The sequence below is a fragment of the Gadus morhua genome, unplaced genomic scaffold (genome assembly GCF_902167405.1).
Source record: "Gadus morhua unplaced genomic scaffold, gadMor3.0, whole genome shotgun sequence".
NCBI lineage: Eukaryota > Metazoa > Chordata > Actinopteri > Gadiformes > Gadidae > Gadus > Gadus morhua.
In genome coordinates, this window is record NW_021963952.1 from 132,823 (window position 1) to 150,678 (window position 17,856).

Genomic DNA, 17,856 nt, shown 5'->3' on the forward strand with positions numbered 1-17,856 from the left:
TAATAATTCTGCCCTAAGCTGTATACACTATATTTAATTTCCAAACCTAAAGAAATACAGCACAACTCTATAGTTTACTTTACCTCGAAGTCCTTTGTTCTTTGAAGCCTTTTTGCTCTTCTTTTTGTTTTTCTTTTTGTGCCACCTCTTTTTCTTGCGGCCATCAGAGGAGGAAGAGCTTGTATCACTGCTCCTGGAATCGGTGGAGTCAGTGCTGGAGTTGGAACTCGAGTCAGTGTCTGACTCTGGGTCGGTGGCAGTGTTGTCCATTTTCTCACCTGAGAAATGACAAAAAGCAGAAAAATAAAACTTAAAACAACCTTAAAGTACAACTTTACCCCCTGTCTCAGCATAACTTCTCCCACTGCACAATTTCGAAAAATACGTTCTGACCAAGGTTCTGACGGCTGATAGTCGGGAAGGGGGTGGCTGTAAAGGAGGTGGGGTTAAGCTAGCTTCCACTCAGGAAGATCTGAATGACATGATTTCCTTGAAAAACGGAGTGAGACAAAGTCTAAAGGTACTGTCGCTACACGATGTGAGCTCATATGCTCATATGTCTATCAGACGTTGTGACATAGAGTGACCCTCATACGATGGGTGAACCCCAATATTGTTGTGGTATATTGTTGTAAAATTCTAGTGAAGCCACATACATTCTTGAAAGTCCTTAAGTAAAACTTTACTCCAGCTTTACTAACCTTGATTTGCTGAAGGCCTTTGCTCAAGCAGCAGCTTGAGCAAAGCATTCTCCTCCTCCAGCTCATTGATTCGGGACTGCAGCTCTTCCGACCTTTTCTTCCATTGCACTTTGTGTGGTTGAAAATTTTCGATATTACTAACTGCAAAATAGGATAAAAAATAGAATAAACAAGTCAAAACTTGTAGGAAAATTTAACATGTTAACTTTTGTACAATGGTATGAACTATACATGTATTACCCAGTTTTGGCATACTACTATCCTTTGTCATAGGTGAATTATCAGGACACACAACGGAAAATGATGGTTACTGACAGAAGTTGATGCATCAAAATGAATGCACCAGATGGCTATATTAATGTTATTGGTGTCCAAAATCACACAAGAAATTGTTGGTTATAAACGATACATTTAGCATTGTTAAACAGCAAATGAAGTGCATGTTATAAATAAAGAAATTTAGAGACAGGACAAAAGGGCATTATCACTGTGGAATCACTTTCACACACATAAAGGCTTTCACACATTAAAGGCATTAGCCTATAGTACAAGCTTTTATACATTCATATTTTGATTATTTATATGTGTATGTTTTAAATTGAGATATACAGGTTTTAAAACTATCAATTCTCACATTTTCCTTGAAAACCAAGCCAGTACAATCATAATTCCTTTTTATATATTGCATCGTAAATCGCAATATTGGTCACCATAATCACATCGCACAAATTCTCTAAATCTTCGCAACACTAATTGGGTGCACCGCTGGCTCAAAAGGCACCTCTGGAGGGACGACTCTTACCAGTCAGACGTTACGTTACATATTAGTGGTAGTAGATCAGTGTCATTGGGAGGGTTTATACAAAGATTCTTGAGTTGAATTTACTACCTTTTTTAATACCTTCACAATATTTTTTAATACCAGCACGACTTCAAGCTGCAACTGTAGCAGCGTGAAGTAAAGTGACGAACAGTAACAGTAAGGCTACAACACTTTGCCCTTCACAAGCCATGTGACTGTGGGTCAATGTTAGTCACAATGGTGGTACAGTACTTGAAGAGACAAATATTTTCTGAGGGGGTACTCATTGTTAAAAAGTTTGAAAACCACTGGCTACCTCACTTTCTCTGTCACTCATACACTTGAATGAATAAACATTTGTCAACATTGAAACTACACCCAGGGGTAGGCAACCTTTATATTTTTGTCCAGAGCCACAAAACGCCTTATAAGTTAGGGGTGTAACGATTCATGCGATAAATCGATGAATCGATTGTCAGTCCTACCGATTCAACTAAATCGATCTGCTAAAATAAATAAATAGAATGAATCGCTTTGGCTTCACCAATAATCGATATAAATGCTTTAAAACGTATGAATCGATCATGATTAATGTTTTAAGACTTAGTTTACACGTTTATTTTGTGAAGTGCAGCTCGGTAATCCGTAACTCTGTCATCAGCTAGTCAGCTTGCAAGGAAGTCCCACAAGTTTTTTTTCTCCCTCACCCTCTAATGGTGCATTTCAAACATGGCAGAGAGCGGCAGCGAGATTGTTAATGCACCAGCAAACTTGAAATCCAAAGTGTGGAAGCATTTTGGCTTCGCAAAGAATAGTGGTAAAATTGACAAGGGGTGTCACATTATTGCATGTTTATTTCACAGATATAGAATTTTGGTTAAAAGTTACTGAATCGAATCGTGGTTTACAGAATCGAATCGAATCGTTCCAAAATATAATATTTGTCCTTGAATCGAATCGCCTACTGAATCATTAATCAAAATCGAATCGTCTGAAGCCAAAGATTCACACCCCTATTATAAGTGGAGAAGCCTGTACAAATTCTGAAAAGTATGCTGTTGTGTTTTCTGTTGGAGAACCTAAAACTTCATTCAGGCTCACACACACACACACACACACACACACACACCTTCCCGTGAGGATGGACACTGGGGTTTCAACGGCCATCAGTGTGCATATTGTATACATTTCTCTGCAAACCTATGTCGGCATCATGCCTTCAGTGTGTCTTGAACAACCACAAAGGTTGCACATATTATATTCATATTCTATCGTATTTGTCTAAATGCATACTAGACTGTAGATAGATTTGAGTGAAGTTACCAACACAATAGATTGCTGAGTTTTAGTAACCCATGTATTGCTTTAACATAAATAACATGAATACCTTGTGCATGTGTATATTTATTGCACCTATCTGTTCTGTTTAATGATAATTTCATAAGAAAACACATGGTAATAATTGCATGAATAAATCTCTGTACAGGGTGGGGATTTCAACATGCAGCCTTTCTTGATGTATATTTGTAAAAGGAAATCTTGTACCTATTTTAGAACATTATTCTATTTTTCTTAGAACCTAACAATTATTCGTAAGTATGTACTGTCATACCTACATCTCTGACGTTTATAATAAACCAAACCGTTTGAAAATCTGTTGAAAGTTTAGCAAGTTATGGTTATTTAAAAAGTACATGTACCACTACCAACACAATGTTACGGGTGAGCAGCTTATTGTGGTAAGATGGCCGCCAGTGGTGACGTTCAACTCCATTGGCCAGCAGCGTGGACGAGACATCTAGTTCTATATCTATCTATGGGTAATAACGTCGTCAACCCCCAGCTAAGCAAAGCTAACGGTAATAGCTCTTGCCGAGCCCGGCCAGAAACAGTTTGAGTATTACAATAACTTTACAAATGTGTCAACCCAACTTACCAGCAGTAGGCATATCGGAGCTTTCTCCTTCATTCCCCCGCTGTCCTTTTGCCCGGGTAGAGCGCTCAGGCCTTTCCATCATATTTCCAGGCAACGCCGAACTTAACTGATGGAAAATCATATGCTGGTACTGAAACAAAAGGTAGGCCTAACATAAGTGGTTCACACATACAAGTAATGGCGCCTGCTTTCGAAATAAAACAATAACTGTTGAGAGAGGGTTGATACTTACCATAGCGACAAGATCCAATTTATTTTGCGCGGACTAATAGCTTCTTTCAACGGCACAGAGTTGGCGGTGCGGCTTAGCCAATCGGACGGTAGAAGCGCTTGATTATTATGATTGAGTCAGGCAACAACCAGGGAATCAGCCCAACCTTTGCGGTGGGAGGTGTTTAGATGTAAAAATCAAGCGTACCTCCACATATTGAACTAATAACAGAAAAGTGTGCCAGATTTTCAAATCGGGGCCAGTAACATCAGTTATTTCCTGCTATGGCTTCGCTTGTGGGAACACTTTTGAGAAAAGTGAATGTCAAGGAGTGAAAAAAAACATCATTCAAGTTGATAACATGGTTGCAAAAGAAAAGGTTGCTGCAAAGAAAAGTGAAATGCAAAAACTGCAGACACAAAATGAAGATGGTCTACTACACACAGTCCACAGACCTCCACATCTGGTAAGTGTGCTAATGTTATTAATTATTGTTAACTCATGGGCCCATCAGTTGTTTGGCAATCGGCACAACCATTTAGGTTGGAATATGATATTATTGCGAGTTTCCGCGCCTCCACCGCGCTGCAGCTCGTCGCCTCCCTTCATTTCAAAGAGGGAACGCGGCAGAGGGGAGGCGGTTTCCCTACCGCTCAGCTTTCCCAAACTGTTCTCTCGACTTTATTATTGGTAAAAGCTCATACAGAGACTATTACACCGGTATACATGTTTTAAAAGAGAAATACATGTGATGAATTTCTGGTCAAGCTATCCCAACGAGGATGATTTTTTAAAAAGTCACTTTTCGTTTTTCGTGTTTTGATTTCCAAACGGATATGGATTGAACGGAAGATACACAGATTTTGGGGCCATAGGATTTGGTGCTGTCACGTTAAAAATTGTACCGGGGGCGAAAATTGTACCGGCCTACGTCATCCATAGTAATCCATTCCAAACCTGCCTGGCAACAGACGATCGCAACGGGGGATCGCGTCGAATGACGTGGAAGGTTCTTGAACATTCGCGAACTCGTTCATTGAGAGCGACAAGACAGATAACACTTATTTTACAAATTACATTTATTAGCGTTCCTAACTTTATATTTGTATTGTATGGCATTGTATTTATCTATTTCCCTACACAGTAACAGCTAAATGTTATGGGGATAACGTGAATAATAATAATAAAAAACAGTTAGTAAATGCCTGCTCACCTATCTACCTATCTCTCTATCTATTATCTATCTATTACCTATAATCTATTCTCTAAATTTAATTAAGGAAATTAAATTAACACAAGCTAGCTAGACTATGAACACATTAAACACTCAGTTTACTAGCTAAATTCGATTAAACAATTAAATGCAATACAAATATAAAGTAAAAACAAGTGTTATCTAGCGCGATCCGTTATCGGTATTATATTATTTCGTCTTCGGCAACATGAGCGCAATTGAAACCTGCCTGGCAACGGACAACCCCTTACGTAATCTGTTGTGATGACGTAGGCCGGTACAATTTTCGCCCCCGGTACAATTTTAACGTGACACCGCCCCAAAAAAACAAATGCTAATATTGAAATATTTGTATGGTAGCCCTTATTAACAATTCCCATTTGAATGTAATATATGTAAGTAATGGATCAAATGCTAATGAATGGTTTGATTGATTCAATGTTATTATTTCAGACATATCAAAAAAAAAAAAAAAAAATGAAAAGAATGAAAATACAATAGACAAAAATTATGTTCAAATCAATTCACAAAAAAAAATAAAATAAAATAAATAGATATATTTAATTGATATGCCTGAAACAAGTAGGAAGAACTATACACTTAATCCTACCCCTTTGTAATGCATGATTGAAATGATGAATAAGCTTGTACACAGCGAATAGCCGGAAGCATGTAGCTTGATATGTAGTATCAAGCTAGTTTAAGTTTTAAGATATCTATTTGATCAAGTTATCATTTATGACATGATCATCAATAAGGGTTATTTACATTGCCACAATGTTTTAGGCTGAGCAGTTTGTAGACAATGTATGTATGTATATGTCAAACTTATAGACATCATTTAAATTTCCAATTTGTTTGCAATTTTCAGGGAGTGCCGTCGTAAAAGATGTGGACGTTTGAGGAGAAGTGTAAGGACCAAGTCTCTTTTCTCAAACTCACACTGTAGTCTCTTCACATGGATGTACATTCACAGGTAATCATTTTAGGTTTTCTCCAACTCCAGTATTTCACAGATTACAGCTCTAGGTTCAGAGTGTGAAATGTTTGTACAATTTAAGCTGAAACTATAGTTGCAAGTTGCAACAGTAGTTTTTCAGTAGAAAAAGCTTTGTGACAAAAGTAGACTTACGGATTGATCAAACAAGCACATATTTTCTTTGTTTATGTAAACAGTTCTGATTCAATCTTTGTTTTCTTTGTAGATTTGCACAGGGTTTGCAGCTACGGCAGGTAGACATGCTTCAGGATGGCATCACTAAAAGCACTGCAACACTCTCAATGATGTCTAAAAAACTGCGAAGAATTTGCCTAAAAAGCCTTAAAAGGCACAGGAAAGAAAAAGGCCAGAAAATCGGTGGAGTCAACGCTATCGTCCACATTGACGAGAGCAAGTTCTGCCATAAGCGCAAGGTATATTTGTAATATAATTCACTAAATATGGGGTCATTCAATTTCAACTCATCAAAAACCTGATCTTTCCTGTCTTCAAGAGAAATCTTTAAGCTTTACTTTTAGATTAATTATTGTGGAAGTTTGGCTCTATGAACATAAATTCTGAATTTTCGGAATTTGTATTTAAAGCCTCACCATTGAAAATATTTTCCCTGGAATGGTTTTAACCACACTTGAAAAAAAATATTAATTTAAGTACTTGATGATGTTAATGCAATCAAATAAATAGCACTATGTACTGTATTCACATGCAAATCGGCATATTGGAGGGGCCGATGAAAAGTTACAAGGTCATGACTTGTGTGCTGTATGCATCTTTCAAGAAGTATGGAACACGCCGAGGAGTGTTTTGATGCTATTTGCTATAACCAATCTATGCCTTAAGAAAACATGGGCAACATTATAGTTTTTTCAGGTAGAGCAAGTTGAAATAAGAAATAAAATTAGACCGTATGCTATATCATATCAAGGTAATCATGCAACTTCTAGGTAACTGTCAGGTAGTTCAATGCATGAAAGAGTTATCAACTCATTCACTGTTGACATGCAACAACACATACTAATAATAATATGCATTCCAAACTTAAAAAAACAAAAGTTTTTATATTACTCCATTATTTATATCATTTGAAAATTAGCATAATCATCCTACTTCTCACTGGCAGTAATATAACATTGATTATGTATATGTTTGACTGTAGGGTATTATTTATTTTACAACATTTATATTGTGTTTTGGCAGTACGGAAGAGGGCGCTTCGGGAACAGCTGGAGGAGAAAAAGGACATGGGTCTTTAGAATGCTCCAAATCAAACGGTCTGACAGGCGTCCTATTCTTCGCCTCGTGCAGAGACGAAATAAGGAGACCCTTGTTCCTATCATCAAAAAGCATGTGAAGCGTCACAGTCTCGTCGTAGGTGATGAGTGGAGAGCGTATGCCGGTCTCGCCACAGAGGGCTACAGGCATGTCAGGGTGAACCACAGCCAACATTATGTTGACCCTCAGACAAACCTCGAGAGAGCGTGGAAGACCTATAAAAAGGAAATTTGGAGAATGCGGGGGAATCGGTCGGAGAAGGCCTTGAAAGAGCAGCTCTGCTTTATTGAGTGGACCTACTGGTTAGCGAGGAAAAATTCAGAAGGTGACCTTGGCAGGCTTGTCAAGGACATAAGGCGCTCCTATCAGACATAGGAAGCAGAGCTTGGCATTGATCAAAATAAGCTGAAATGGACAGAGGAGAAAGGGGAGTGTTTTAATTTATTTTTAAAAGAAAAGTTTTTGTTGTATATGTTCAAACGGTTTATAGTATTCTTGGTTCTTTTGACTCTTCAAACTCTTCCTTTGTAAAAAGAGTTCTGTTAAAGTTTAGGTTTTTTTTTAATAATAAAGTTGTTTATTTCACTTTGCGGTCATCCAGTGTTACTGATCAGTTGAGCAAAACGTGTCTCTATTTTGTACAGTTACTAGTTTGTAGTTTGTCTACTGTTCTCATCTGTTTTCACTTTAATTTGACAGTCCTAAGACCTCTCTACTAATACTTGGTTGAATATCGACTGATAGTTTGTTGAGAATCAACTGATAGTCAACTATTTTCTCTGTTTTGCTCTGTTAATAGTGTGTAGACACTAAACTGTTTTCACTTTAATTTGACAGTCCTAAGACCTGTCTACTAATGCTTAATTGAATATCGACTGATAGTTAGTTGAGAATCAACTATTTTCTCTGTTTTGCTCTGTTAATAGTTTGCACACACTAAACTGTTTTCACTTTAATTTGACAGTCCTAAGACCTGTCTACTTATGCTTAATTGAATATCGACTGATAGTTTGTTGAGAATCAACTGATAGTCAACTATTTTCTCTGTTTTGCTCTGTTAATAGTGTGTAGACACTAAACTGTTTTCACTTTAATTTGACAGTCCTAAGACCTCTCTACTAATGCTTAGTTGAATATTGACTGATAGTTTGTCGACAGTCATATGACAATGAACAGGTTGTCACCTACACAGGGTGCCTATTGATTGATAAAATATTCTCATCTTTATTTTACATTGAACATATATGATCAACAGGGTTGAATGTTCATTCATTAGATGTGTTCCTTGTGAGTGGAGGAAAGTTGATCCATATGAAACGTAAGTTGAGAATTGGTTAATAACAGCAGTTGATAGTCAACTTACTAGAAGTTGACACTCAACTGATAGTTGAATATTTGTAAAGAACATGTAGTAAAAAGCACAATGTCTGTTGCAGACTGTTTTTGTAAAAATAAATGAACGAAATAAAAATATACTATAGTTAACTAACACTTAGTTGAATGCATGTTACATATTTGTTGACAAGCTCTGTAGAGTATCAACTAACTCACTGTTGAATATCAACTAAACACCAGCTAATAGTGCAACATGTAGTTAACTTAGTTAGTTGAATGCTTGTTTCTTATCTGTTGAAAGCTTTGTTGATTATCAACTAACCATCTACTAATAATGCAACTAATAGTTAACTGACAGTTAGTTGAATGCATGCTACGTGTACAAAACAACATCTACTAATGGCGCAACTTATAGTTAACAGACAGTTAGTTGAATCCATGTTTCTTATCTGTTGAACAAGCTCTGTCAAATATCAACTAACCATCTACTAATAGTGCAACTTATAGTTACCTTACAGTTAGTTGAATACATGTTGCTTATCAGTTGAGATAGTTCAGTTGAATGTCAACTCATTCACAGTTGACATGCAACTGAATATCTACTGATGGCTTGTTGAGTGTCAACAGTGGACTATCAAACTAAAGTGTTACCGACCGCCGTCATTGCAGCTCTCTACTACGTCACTACACTGTCCACATGTTTCACAAATAGAGTTTGAGGAGACGTCGTCAGAGTCTGTATGTTGCTTAAATTCTCCAAAACAGTGGGCGCTAAAGATCAGCGCACGGTAGGCCATTGCATCCAATGAGCTCGAGTTGAAATAGTATAATGCTTACAGCACCTGGTATTCCCAGGCGGTCACCATCCAAGTACTAACCAGGCCCGACCCTGCTTAGCTTCCGAGATCAGACGAGATCGGGCGTGCCTAAGGTGGTATGGCCGTAAGCAATTATAGACTTGACCATATTAGCTTTTATACAGGGGGACGACGTAAGGAGTGAGAGCGCTGCCGTGGCCAGAGACGGGACTTGTACAGAAACAATGATTAGATCCATAATGAATGAATGAATACGTTATTCCAGACTCAGAGCAACATATTTGAACGCAATGCATTACACTGCTTGGGCGTCATCGTTTGCGTGATCTTTTGAAGAAACGTAGCGTTGCAAAACCTGGGATGGACTAAGGTGGACCGCCGTCATTGCAGCTCTCTGCTACGTCACTACACGGTCCACATGTTTCACAAATAGAGTTTGAGGAGACGTCGTCAGAGTCTGTATGTTGCTTAAATTCTCCAAAACAGTGGGCGCTAAAGATCAGCGCACGGTAGGCCATTGCATCCAATGAGCTCGAGTTGAAAAAGTATAATGCTTACAGCACCTGGTATTCCCAGGCGGTCACCCATCCAAGTACTAACCAGGCCCGACCCTGCTTAGCTTCCGAGATCAGACGAGATCGGGCGTGCCTATGGTGGTATGGCCGTAAGCATTTATAGACTTGACCATGTAAGCTTTTATACAGGGGGAGGACGTAAGGAGTGAGAGCGCTGCCGTGGCCAGAGACGGGACTTGTACAGAAACAATGATTAGATCCATAATGAATGAATGAATACGTTATTCCAGACTCAGAGCAACATATTTGAACGCAATGCATTACACTGCTTTGGCGTCATCGTTTGCGTGATCTTTAGAAGAAACGTAGCGTTGCAAAACCTGGGATGGACTAAGGTGGACCGCCGTCATTGCAGCTCTCTGCTACGTCACTACACTGTCCACATGTTTCACAAATAGAGCTTGAGGAGACGTCGTCAGAGTCTGTATGTTGCTTAAATTCTCCAAAACAGTGGGCGCTAAAGATCAGCGCACGGTAGGCCATTGCATCCAATGAGCTCGAGTTGAAAAAGTATAATGCTTACAGCACCTGGTATTCCCAGACGGTCACCCATCCAAGTACTAACCAGGCCCGACCCTGCTTAGCTTCCGAGATCAGACGAGATCGGGCTTGCCTATGGTGGTATGGCCTGTAAGCATTTATAGACTTGACCATGTAAGCTTTTATACAGGGGGAGGACGTAAGGAGTGAGAGCGCTGCCGTGGCCAGAGACGGGACTTGTACAGAAACAATGATTAGATCCATAATGAATGAATGAATACGTTATTCCAGACACAGAGCAACATATTTGAACGCAATGCATTACACTGCTTGGGCGTCATCGTTTGCGTGATCTTTTGAAGAAACGTAGCGTTGCAAAACCTGGGATGGACTGAGGTGGACCGCCGTCATTGCAGCTCTCTGCTACGTCACTACACGGTCCACATGTTTCACAAATAGAGTTTGAGGAGACGTCGTCAGAGTCTGTATGTTGCTTAAATTCTCCAAAACAGTGGGCGCTAAAGATCAGCGCACGGTAGGCCATTGCATCCAATGAGCTCGAGTTGAAATAGTATAATGCTTACAGCACCTGGTATTCCCAGGCGGTCACCCATCCAAGTACTAACCAGCCCCGACCCTGCTTATCTTCCGAGATCAGACGAGATCGGGCGTGCCTAAGGTGGTATGGCCGTAAGCATTTATAGACTTGACCATATTAGCTTTTATACAGGGGGAGGACGTAAGGAGTGAGAGCGCTGCCGTGGCCAGAGACGGGACTTGTACAGAAACAATGATTAGATCCATAATGAATGAATGAATACGTTATTCCAGACTCAGAGCAACATATTTGAACGCAATGCATTACACTGCTTGGGCGTCATCGTTTGCGTGATCTTTTGAAGAAACGTAGCGTTGCAAAACCTGGGATGGACTAAGGTGGACCGCCGTCATTGCAGCTCTCTACTACGTCACTACACTGTCCACATGTTTCACAAATAGAGTTTGAGGAGACGTCGTCAGAGTCTGTATGTTGCTTAAATTCTCCAAAACAGTAGGCGCTAAAGATCAGCGCACGGTAGGCCATTGCATCCAATGAGCTCGAGTTGAAATAGTATAATGCTTACAGCACCTGGTATTCCCAGGCGGTCACCCATCCAAGTACTAACCAGGCCCGACCCTGCTTAGCTTCCGAGATCAGACGAGATCGGGCGTGCCTAAGGTGGTATGGCCGTAAGCAATTATAGACTTGACCATATTAGCTTTTATACAGGGGGAGGACGTAAGGAGTGAGAGCGCTGCCGTGGCCAGAGACGGGACTTGTACAGAAACAATGATTAGATCCATAATGAATGAATGAATACGTTATTCCAGACTCAGAGTTACATATTTGAACGCAATGCATTACACTGCTTTGGCGTCATCGTTTGCGTGATCTTTAGAAGAAACGTAGCGTTGCAAAACCTGGGATGGACTAAGGTGGACCGCCGTCATTGCAGCTCTCTGCTACATCACTACACTGTCCACATGTTTCACAAATAGAGTTTGAGGAGACGTCGTCAGAGTCTGTATGTTGCTTAAATTCTCCAAAACAGTGGGCGCTAAAGATCAGCGCACGGTAGGCCATTGCATCCAATGAGCTCGAGTTGAAATAGTATAATGCTTACAGCACCTGGTATTCACAGGCGGTCACCCATCCAAGTACTAACCAGGCCCGACCCTGCTTAACTTCCGAGATCAGACGAGATCGGGCGTGCCCAAGGTGGTATGGCCGTAAGCATTTATAGACTTGACCATATTAGCTTTTATACAGGAGGAGGACGTAAGGAGTGAGAGCGCTGCCGTGGCCAGAGACGGGACTTGTACAGAAACAATGATTAGATCCATAATGAATGAATGAATACGTTATTCCAGACTCAGAGTTACATATTTGAACGCAATGCATTACACTGCTTGGGCGTCATCGTTTGCGTGATCTTTTGAAGAAACGTAGCGTTGCAAAACCTGGGATGGACTAAGGTGGACCGCCGTCATTGCAGCTCTCTGCTACGTCACTACACTGTCCACATGTTTCACAAATAGAGTTTGAGGAGACGTCGTCAGAGTCTGTATGTTGCTTAAATTCTCCAAAACAGTGGGCGCTAAAGATCAGCGCACGGTAGGCCATTGCATCCAATGAGCTCGAGTTGAAAAAGTATAATGCTTACAGCACCTGGTATTCCCAGGCGGTCACCCATCCAAGTACTAACCAGGCCCGACCCTGCTTAGCTTCCGAGATCAGACGAGATCGGGCGTGCCTAAGGTGGTATGGCCGTAAGCAATTATAGACTTGACCATATTAGCTTTTATACAGGGGGAGGACGTAAGGAGTGAGAGCGCTGCCGTGGCCAGAGACGGGACTTGTACAGAAACAATGATTAGATCCATAATGAATGAATGAATACGTTATTCCAGACTCAGAGTACATATTTGAACGCAATGCATTACACTGCTTTGGCGTCATCGTTTGCGTGATCTTTAGAAGAAACGTAGCGTTGCAAAACCTGGGATGGACTAAGGTGGACCGCCGTCATTGCAGCTCTCTGCTACGTCACTACACTGTCCACATGTTTCACAAATAGAGCTTGAGGAGACGTCGTCAGAGTCTGTATGTTGCTTAAATTCTCCAAAACAGTGGGCGCTAAAGATCAGCGCACGGTAGGCCATTGCATCCAATGAGCTCGAGTTGAAAAAGTATAATGCTTACAGCACCTGGTATTCCCAGGCGGTCACCCATCCAAGTACTAACCAGGCCCGACCCTGCTTAGCTTCCGAGATCAGACGAGATCGGGCGTGCCTAAGGTGGTATGGCCGTAAGCAATTATAGACTTGACCATATTAGCTTTTATACAGGGGGAGGACGTAAGGAGTGAGAGCGCTGCCGTGGCCAGAGACGGGACTTGTACAGAAACAATGATTAGATCCATAATGAATGAATGAATACGTTATTCCAGACATCAGAGCAACATATTTGAACGCAATGCATTACACTGCTTGGGCGTCATCGTTTGCGTGATCTTTTGAAGAAACGTAGCGTTGCAAAACCTGGGATGGACTGAGGTGGACCGCCGTCATTGCAGCTCTCTGCTACGTCACTACACTGTCCACATGTTTCACAAATAGAGTTTGAGGAGACGTCGTCAGAGTCTGTATGTTGCTTAAATTCTCCAAAACAGTGGGCGCTAAAGATCAGCGCACGGTAGGCCATTGCATCCAATGAGCTCGAGTTGAAATAGTATAATGCTTACAGCACCTGGTATTCCCAGGCGGTCACCCATCCAAGTACTAACCAGGCCCGACCCTGCTTAACTTCCGAGATCAGACGAGATCGGGCGTGCCCAAGGTGGTATGGCCGTAAGCATTTATAGACTTGACCATATTAGCTTTTATACAGGAGGAGGACGTAAGGAGTGAGAGCGCTGCCGTGGCCAGAGACGGGACTTGTACAGAAACAATGATTAGATCCATAATGAATGAATGAATACGTTATTCCAGACTCAGAGTTACATATTTGAACGCAATGCATTACACTGCTTGGGCGTCATCGTTTGCGTGATCTTTTGAAGAAACGTAGCGTTGCAAAACCTGGGATGGACTAAGGTGGACCGCCGTCATTGCAGCTCTCTGCTACGTCACTACACTGTCCACATGTTTCACAAATAGAGTTTGAGGAGACGTCGTCAGAGTCTATATGTTGCTTAAATTCTCCAAAACAGTGGGCGCTAAAGATCAGCGCACGGTAGGCCATTGCATCCAATGAGCTCGAGTTGAAAAAGTATAATGCTTACAGCACCATGGTATTCCCAGGCGGTCACCCATCCAAGTACTAACCAGGCCCGACCCTGCTTAGCTTCCGAGATCAGACGAGATCGGGCGTGCCTAAGGTGGTATGGCCGTAAGCAATTATAGACTTGACCATATTAGCTTTTATACAGGGGGAGGACGTAAGGAGTGAGAGCGCTGCCGTGGCCAGAGACGGGACTTGTACAGAAACAATGATTAGATCCATAATGAATGAATGAATACGTTATTCCAGACTCAGAGTAACATATTTGAACGCAATGCATTACACTGCTTTGGCGTCATCGTTTGCGTGATCTTTAGAAGAAACGTAGCGTTGCAAAACCTGGGATGGACTAAGGTGGACCGCCGTCATTGCAGCTCTCTGCTACGTCACTACACTGTCCACATGTTTCACAAATAGAGCTTGAGGAGACGTCGTCAGAGTCTGTATGTTGCTTAAATTCTCCAAAACAGTGGGCGCTAAAGATCAGCGCACGGTAGGCCATTGCATCCAATGAGCTCGAGTTGAAAAAGTATAATGCTTACAGCACCTGGTATTCCCAGACGGTCACCCATCCAAGTACTAACCAGGCCCGACCCTGCTTAGCTTCCGAGATCAGACGAGATCGGGCTTGCCTATGGTGGTATGGCTGTAAGCATTTATAGACTTGACCATGTAAGCTTTTATACAGGGGGAGGACGTAAGGAGTGAGAGCGCTGCCGTGGCCAGAGACGGGACTTGTACAGAAACAATGATTAGATCCATAATGAATGAATGAATACGTTATTCCAGACTCAGAGCAACATATTTGAACGCAATGCATTACACTGCTTGGGCGTCATCGTTTGCGTGATCTTTTGAAGAAACGTAGCGTTGCAAAACCTGGGATGGACTAAGGTGGACCGCCGTCATTGCAGCTCTCTACTACGTCACTACACTGTCCACATGTTTCACAAATAGAGTTTGAGGAGACGTCGTCAGAGTCTGTATGTTGCTTAAATTCTCCAAAACAGTGGGCGCTAAAGATCAGCGCACGGTAGGCCATTGCATCCAATGAGCTCGAGTTGAAATAGTATAATGCTTACAGCACCTGGTATTCCCAGGCGGTCACCCATCCAAGTACTAACCAGGCCCGACCCTGCTTAACTTCCGAGATCAGACGAGATCGGGCGTGCCCAAGGTGGTATGGCCGTAAGCATTTATAGACTTGACCATATTAGCTTTTATACAGGAGGAGGACGTAAGGAGTGAGAGCGCTGCCGTGGCCAGAGACGGGACTTGTACAGAAACAATGATTAGATCCATAATGAATAAATGAATACGTTATTCCAGACTCAGAGTTACATATTTGAACGCAATGCATTACACTGCTTGGGCGTCATCGTTTGCGTGATCTTTTGAAGAAACGTAGCGTTGCAAAACCTGGGATGGACTAAGGTGGACCGCCGTCATTGCAGCTCTCTGCTACGTCACTACACTGTCCACATGTTTCACAAATAGAGTTTGAGGAGACGTCGTCAGAGTCTATATGTTGCTTAAATTCTCCAAAACAGTGGGCGCTAAAGATCAACGCACGGTAGGCCATTGCATCCAATGAGCTCGAGTTGAAAAAGTATAATGCTTACAGCACCAGGTATTCCCAGGCGGTCACCCATCCAAGTACTAACCAGGCCCGACCCTGCTTAGCTTCCGAGATCAGACGAGATCGGGCGTGCCTAAGGTGGTATGGCCGTAAGCATATATAAACTTGACCATATTAGCTTTTATACAGGGGGAGGACGTAAGGAGTGAGAGCGCTGCCGTGGCCAGAGACGGGACTTGTACAGAAACAATGATTAGATCCATAATGAATGAATGAATACGTTATTCCAGACTCAGAGTTACATATTTGAACGCAATGCATTACACTGCTTGGGCGTCATCGTTTGCGTGATCTTTTGAAGAAACGTAGCGTTGCAAAACCTGGGATGGACTAAGGTGGACCGCCGGGTAACACTTTAGTTTGATAGTCCACTGTTGACACTCAACAAGCCATCAGTAGATATTCAGTTGCATGTCAACAGTGAATGAGTTGACATTCAACCGAACTATCTCAACTGATAAGCAACATGTATTCAACTAACTAAGTTAACTATAAGTTGCACTATTAGTAGATGGTTAGTTGATATTTGACAGAGCTTGTTCAACAGATAAGAAACATGGATTCAACTAACTGTCTGTTAACTATAAGTTGCGCTATTAGTAGATGTTGTTTTGTACACGTAGCATGCATTCAACTAACTGTCAGTTAACTATTAGTTGCATTATTAGTAGATGGTTAGTTGATAATCAACAAAGCTTTCAACAGATAAGAAACAAGCATTCAACTAACTAAGTTAACTACACGTTGCACTATTAGCTGGTGTTTAGTTGATTTTCAACAGTGAGTTAGTTGATACTCTACAGAGCTTGTCAACAAATATGTAACATGCATTCAACTACGTGTTAGTTAACTATAGTATATTTTTATTTTGTTCATTTATTTTTACAAAAACAGTCTGCAACAGACATTGTGCTTTTTACTACATGTTCTTTACAAATATTCAACTATCAGTTGAGTGTCAAGTTCTAGTAAGTTGACTATCAACTGCTGTTATTAACCAATTCTCAACTTACGTTTCATATGGATCAACTTTCCTCCACTCACAAGGAACATCTAATGAACGAACATTCAACCCTCTGTTGATCATATATGTTCATTGCAAAATAAAGATGAGAATATTTTATCAATCAATAGGCACCCTGTGTAGGTGACAACCTGTTCATTGTCATATGACTGTCGACAAACTATCAGTCAATATTCAACTAAGCATTAGTAGAGAGGTCTTAGGACTGTCAAATTAAAGTGAAAACAGTTTAGTGTCTACACACTATTAACAGAGCAAAACAGAGAAAATAGTTGACTATCAGTTGATTCTCAACAAACTATCAGTCGATATTCAATTAAGCATTAGTAGACAGGTCTTAGGACTGTCAAATTAAAGTGAAAACAGTTTAGTGTGTGCAAACTATTAACAGAGCAAAACAGAGAAAATAGTTGATTCTCAACTAACTATCAGTCGATATTCAATTAAGCATTAGTAGAGAGGTCTTAGGACTGTCAAATTAAAGTGAAAACAGTTTAGCGTCTACACACTATTAACAGAGCAAAACAGAGAAAATTGTTGACTATCAGTTGATTATCAACAAACTATCAGTCGATATTCAATTAAGCATTAGTAGACAGGTCTTAGGACTGTCAAATTAAAGTGAAAACAGTTTAGTGTCTACAAGCTATTAACAGAGCAAAACAGAGAAAATAGTTGACTATCAGTTGATTCTCAACAAACTATCAGTCGATATTCAATTAAGCATTAGTAGACAGGTCTTAGGACTGTCAAATTAAAGTGAAAACAGTTTAGTGTCTACAAGCTATTAACAGAGCAAAACAGAGAAAATAGTTGACTATCTGTTGATGATCAACAAACTATCAGTCGATATTCAATTAAGCATTAGTAGACAGGTCTTAGGACTGTCAAATTAAAGTGAAAACAGTTTAGTGTCTACAAGCTATTAACAGAGCAAAACAGAGAAAATAGTTGACTATCTGTTGATGATCAACAAACTATCAGTCGATATTCAATTAAGCATTAG

General features: G+C 40.8%; 1 protein-coding gene, 1 long non-coding RNA gene, 12 other non-coding genes and 1 pseudogene across 14 annotated transcripts; 1 reads left to right on the forward strand and 14 right to left on the reverse strand.

Annotated features, from left to right (window-relative positions):
• Positions 1–755: 755 nt before the first annotated feature.
• LOC115538035 (uncharacterized) lies at positions 756–4,601 on the reverse strand. Its single transcript, XR_003975006.1, has 3 exons — positions 3,672–4,601; positions 3,440–3,569; positions 756–842 (listed from the first exon to the last, which is right to left on the reverse strand). It is a non-coding gene; the product is annotated as an uncharacterized LOC115538035 (long non-coding RNA).
• A 1,026-nt stretch (positions 4,602–5,627) lies between these two features.
• On the forward strand, positions 5,628–7,693 carry LOC115538041 (uncharacterized). The gene is made up of 2 exons (XM_030349860.1): positions 5,628–6,297; positions 7,082–7,693. The coding sequence occupies exons 1-2, from the start codon at positions 6,124–6,126 to the stop codon at positions 7,529–7,531; spliced, it is 624 nt and encodes a 207-aa protein (XP_030205720.1). The 5' UTR covers positions 5,628–6,123; the 3' UTR covers positions 7,532–7,693.
• A 1,628-nt stretch (positions 7,694–9,321) lies between these two features.
• Positions 9,322–9,439, reverse strand: LOC115538141 (5S ribosomal RNA). Its single transcript, XR_003975106.1, has one exon. It is a non-coding gene; the product is annotated as a 5S ribosomal RNA (ribosomal RNA).
• Positions 9,440–9,860: 421 nt separating this feature from the next.
• On the reverse strand, positions 9,861–9,979 carry LOC115538096 (5S ribosomal RNA). The gene has a single exon (XR_003975062.1). It is a non-coding gene; the product is annotated as a 5S ribosomal RNA (ribosomal RNA).
• Positions 9,980–10,400: 421 nt separating this feature from the next.
• On the reverse strand, positions 10,401–10,520 carry LOC115538161 (uncharacterized; annotated as a pseudogene).
• A 421-nt stretch (positions 10,521–10,941) lies between these two features.
• LOC115538145 (5S ribosomal RNA) lies at positions 10,942–11,060 on the reverse strand. Its single transcript, XR_003975110.1, has one exon. It is a non-coding gene; the product is annotated as a 5S ribosomal RNA (ribosomal RNA).
• Positions 11,061–11,481: 421 nt separating this feature from the next.
• On the reverse strand, positions 11,482–11,600 carry LOC115538049 (5S ribosomal RNA). Its single transcript, XR_003975014.1, has one exon. It is a non-coding gene; the product is annotated as a 5S ribosomal RNA (ribosomal RNA).
• A 421-nt stretch (positions 11,601–12,021) lies between these two features.
• On the reverse strand, positions 12,022–12,140 carry LOC115538050 (5S ribosomal RNA). The gene has a single exon (XR_003975016.1). It is a non-coding gene; the product is annotated as a 5S ribosomal RNA (ribosomal RNA).
• Positions 12,141–12,561: 421 nt separating this feature from the next.
• On the reverse strand, positions 12,562–12,680 carry LOC115538051 (5S ribosomal RNA). Its single transcript, XR_003975017.1, has one exon. It is a non-coding gene; the product is annotated as a 5S ribosomal RNA (ribosomal RNA).
• A 420-nt stretch (positions 12,681–13,100) lies between these two features.
• On the reverse strand, positions 13,101–13,219 carry LOC115538052 (5S ribosomal RNA). The gene has a single exon (XR_003975018.1). It is a non-coding gene; the product is annotated as a 5S ribosomal RNA (ribosomal RNA).
• A 422-nt stretch (positions 13,220–13,641) lies between these two features.
• LOC115538164 (5S ribosomal RNA) lies at positions 13,642–13,760 on the reverse strand. Its single transcript, XR_003975125.1, has one exon. It is a non-coding gene; the product is annotated as a 5S ribosomal RNA (ribosomal RNA).
• Positions 13,761–14,181: 421 nt separating this feature from the next.
• On the reverse strand, positions 14,182–14,301 carry LOC115538125 (5S ribosomal RNA). Its single transcript, XR_003975090.1, has one exon. It is a non-coding gene; the product is annotated as a 5S ribosomal RNA (ribosomal RNA).
• Positions 14,302–14,722: 421 nt separating this feature from the next.
• On the reverse strand, positions 14,723–14,841 carry LOC115538147 (5S ribosomal RNA). The gene has a single exon (XR_003975112.1). It is a non-coding gene; the product is annotated as a 5S ribosomal RNA (ribosomal RNA).
• Positions 14,842–15,262: 421 nt separating this feature from the next.
• Positions 15,263–15,381, reverse strand: LOC115538176 (5S ribosomal RNA). Its single transcript, XR_003975136.1, has one exon. It is a non-coding gene; the product is annotated as a 5S ribosomal RNA (ribosomal RNA).
• A 421-nt stretch (positions 15,382–15,802) lies between these two features.
• On the reverse strand, positions 15,803–15,921 carry LOC115538070 (5S ribosomal RNA). Its single transcript, XR_003975035.1, has one exon. It is a non-coding gene; the product is annotated as a 5S ribosomal RNA (ribosomal RNA).
• Between the last annotated feature and the right edge of the window lie 1,935 nt (positions 15,922–17,856).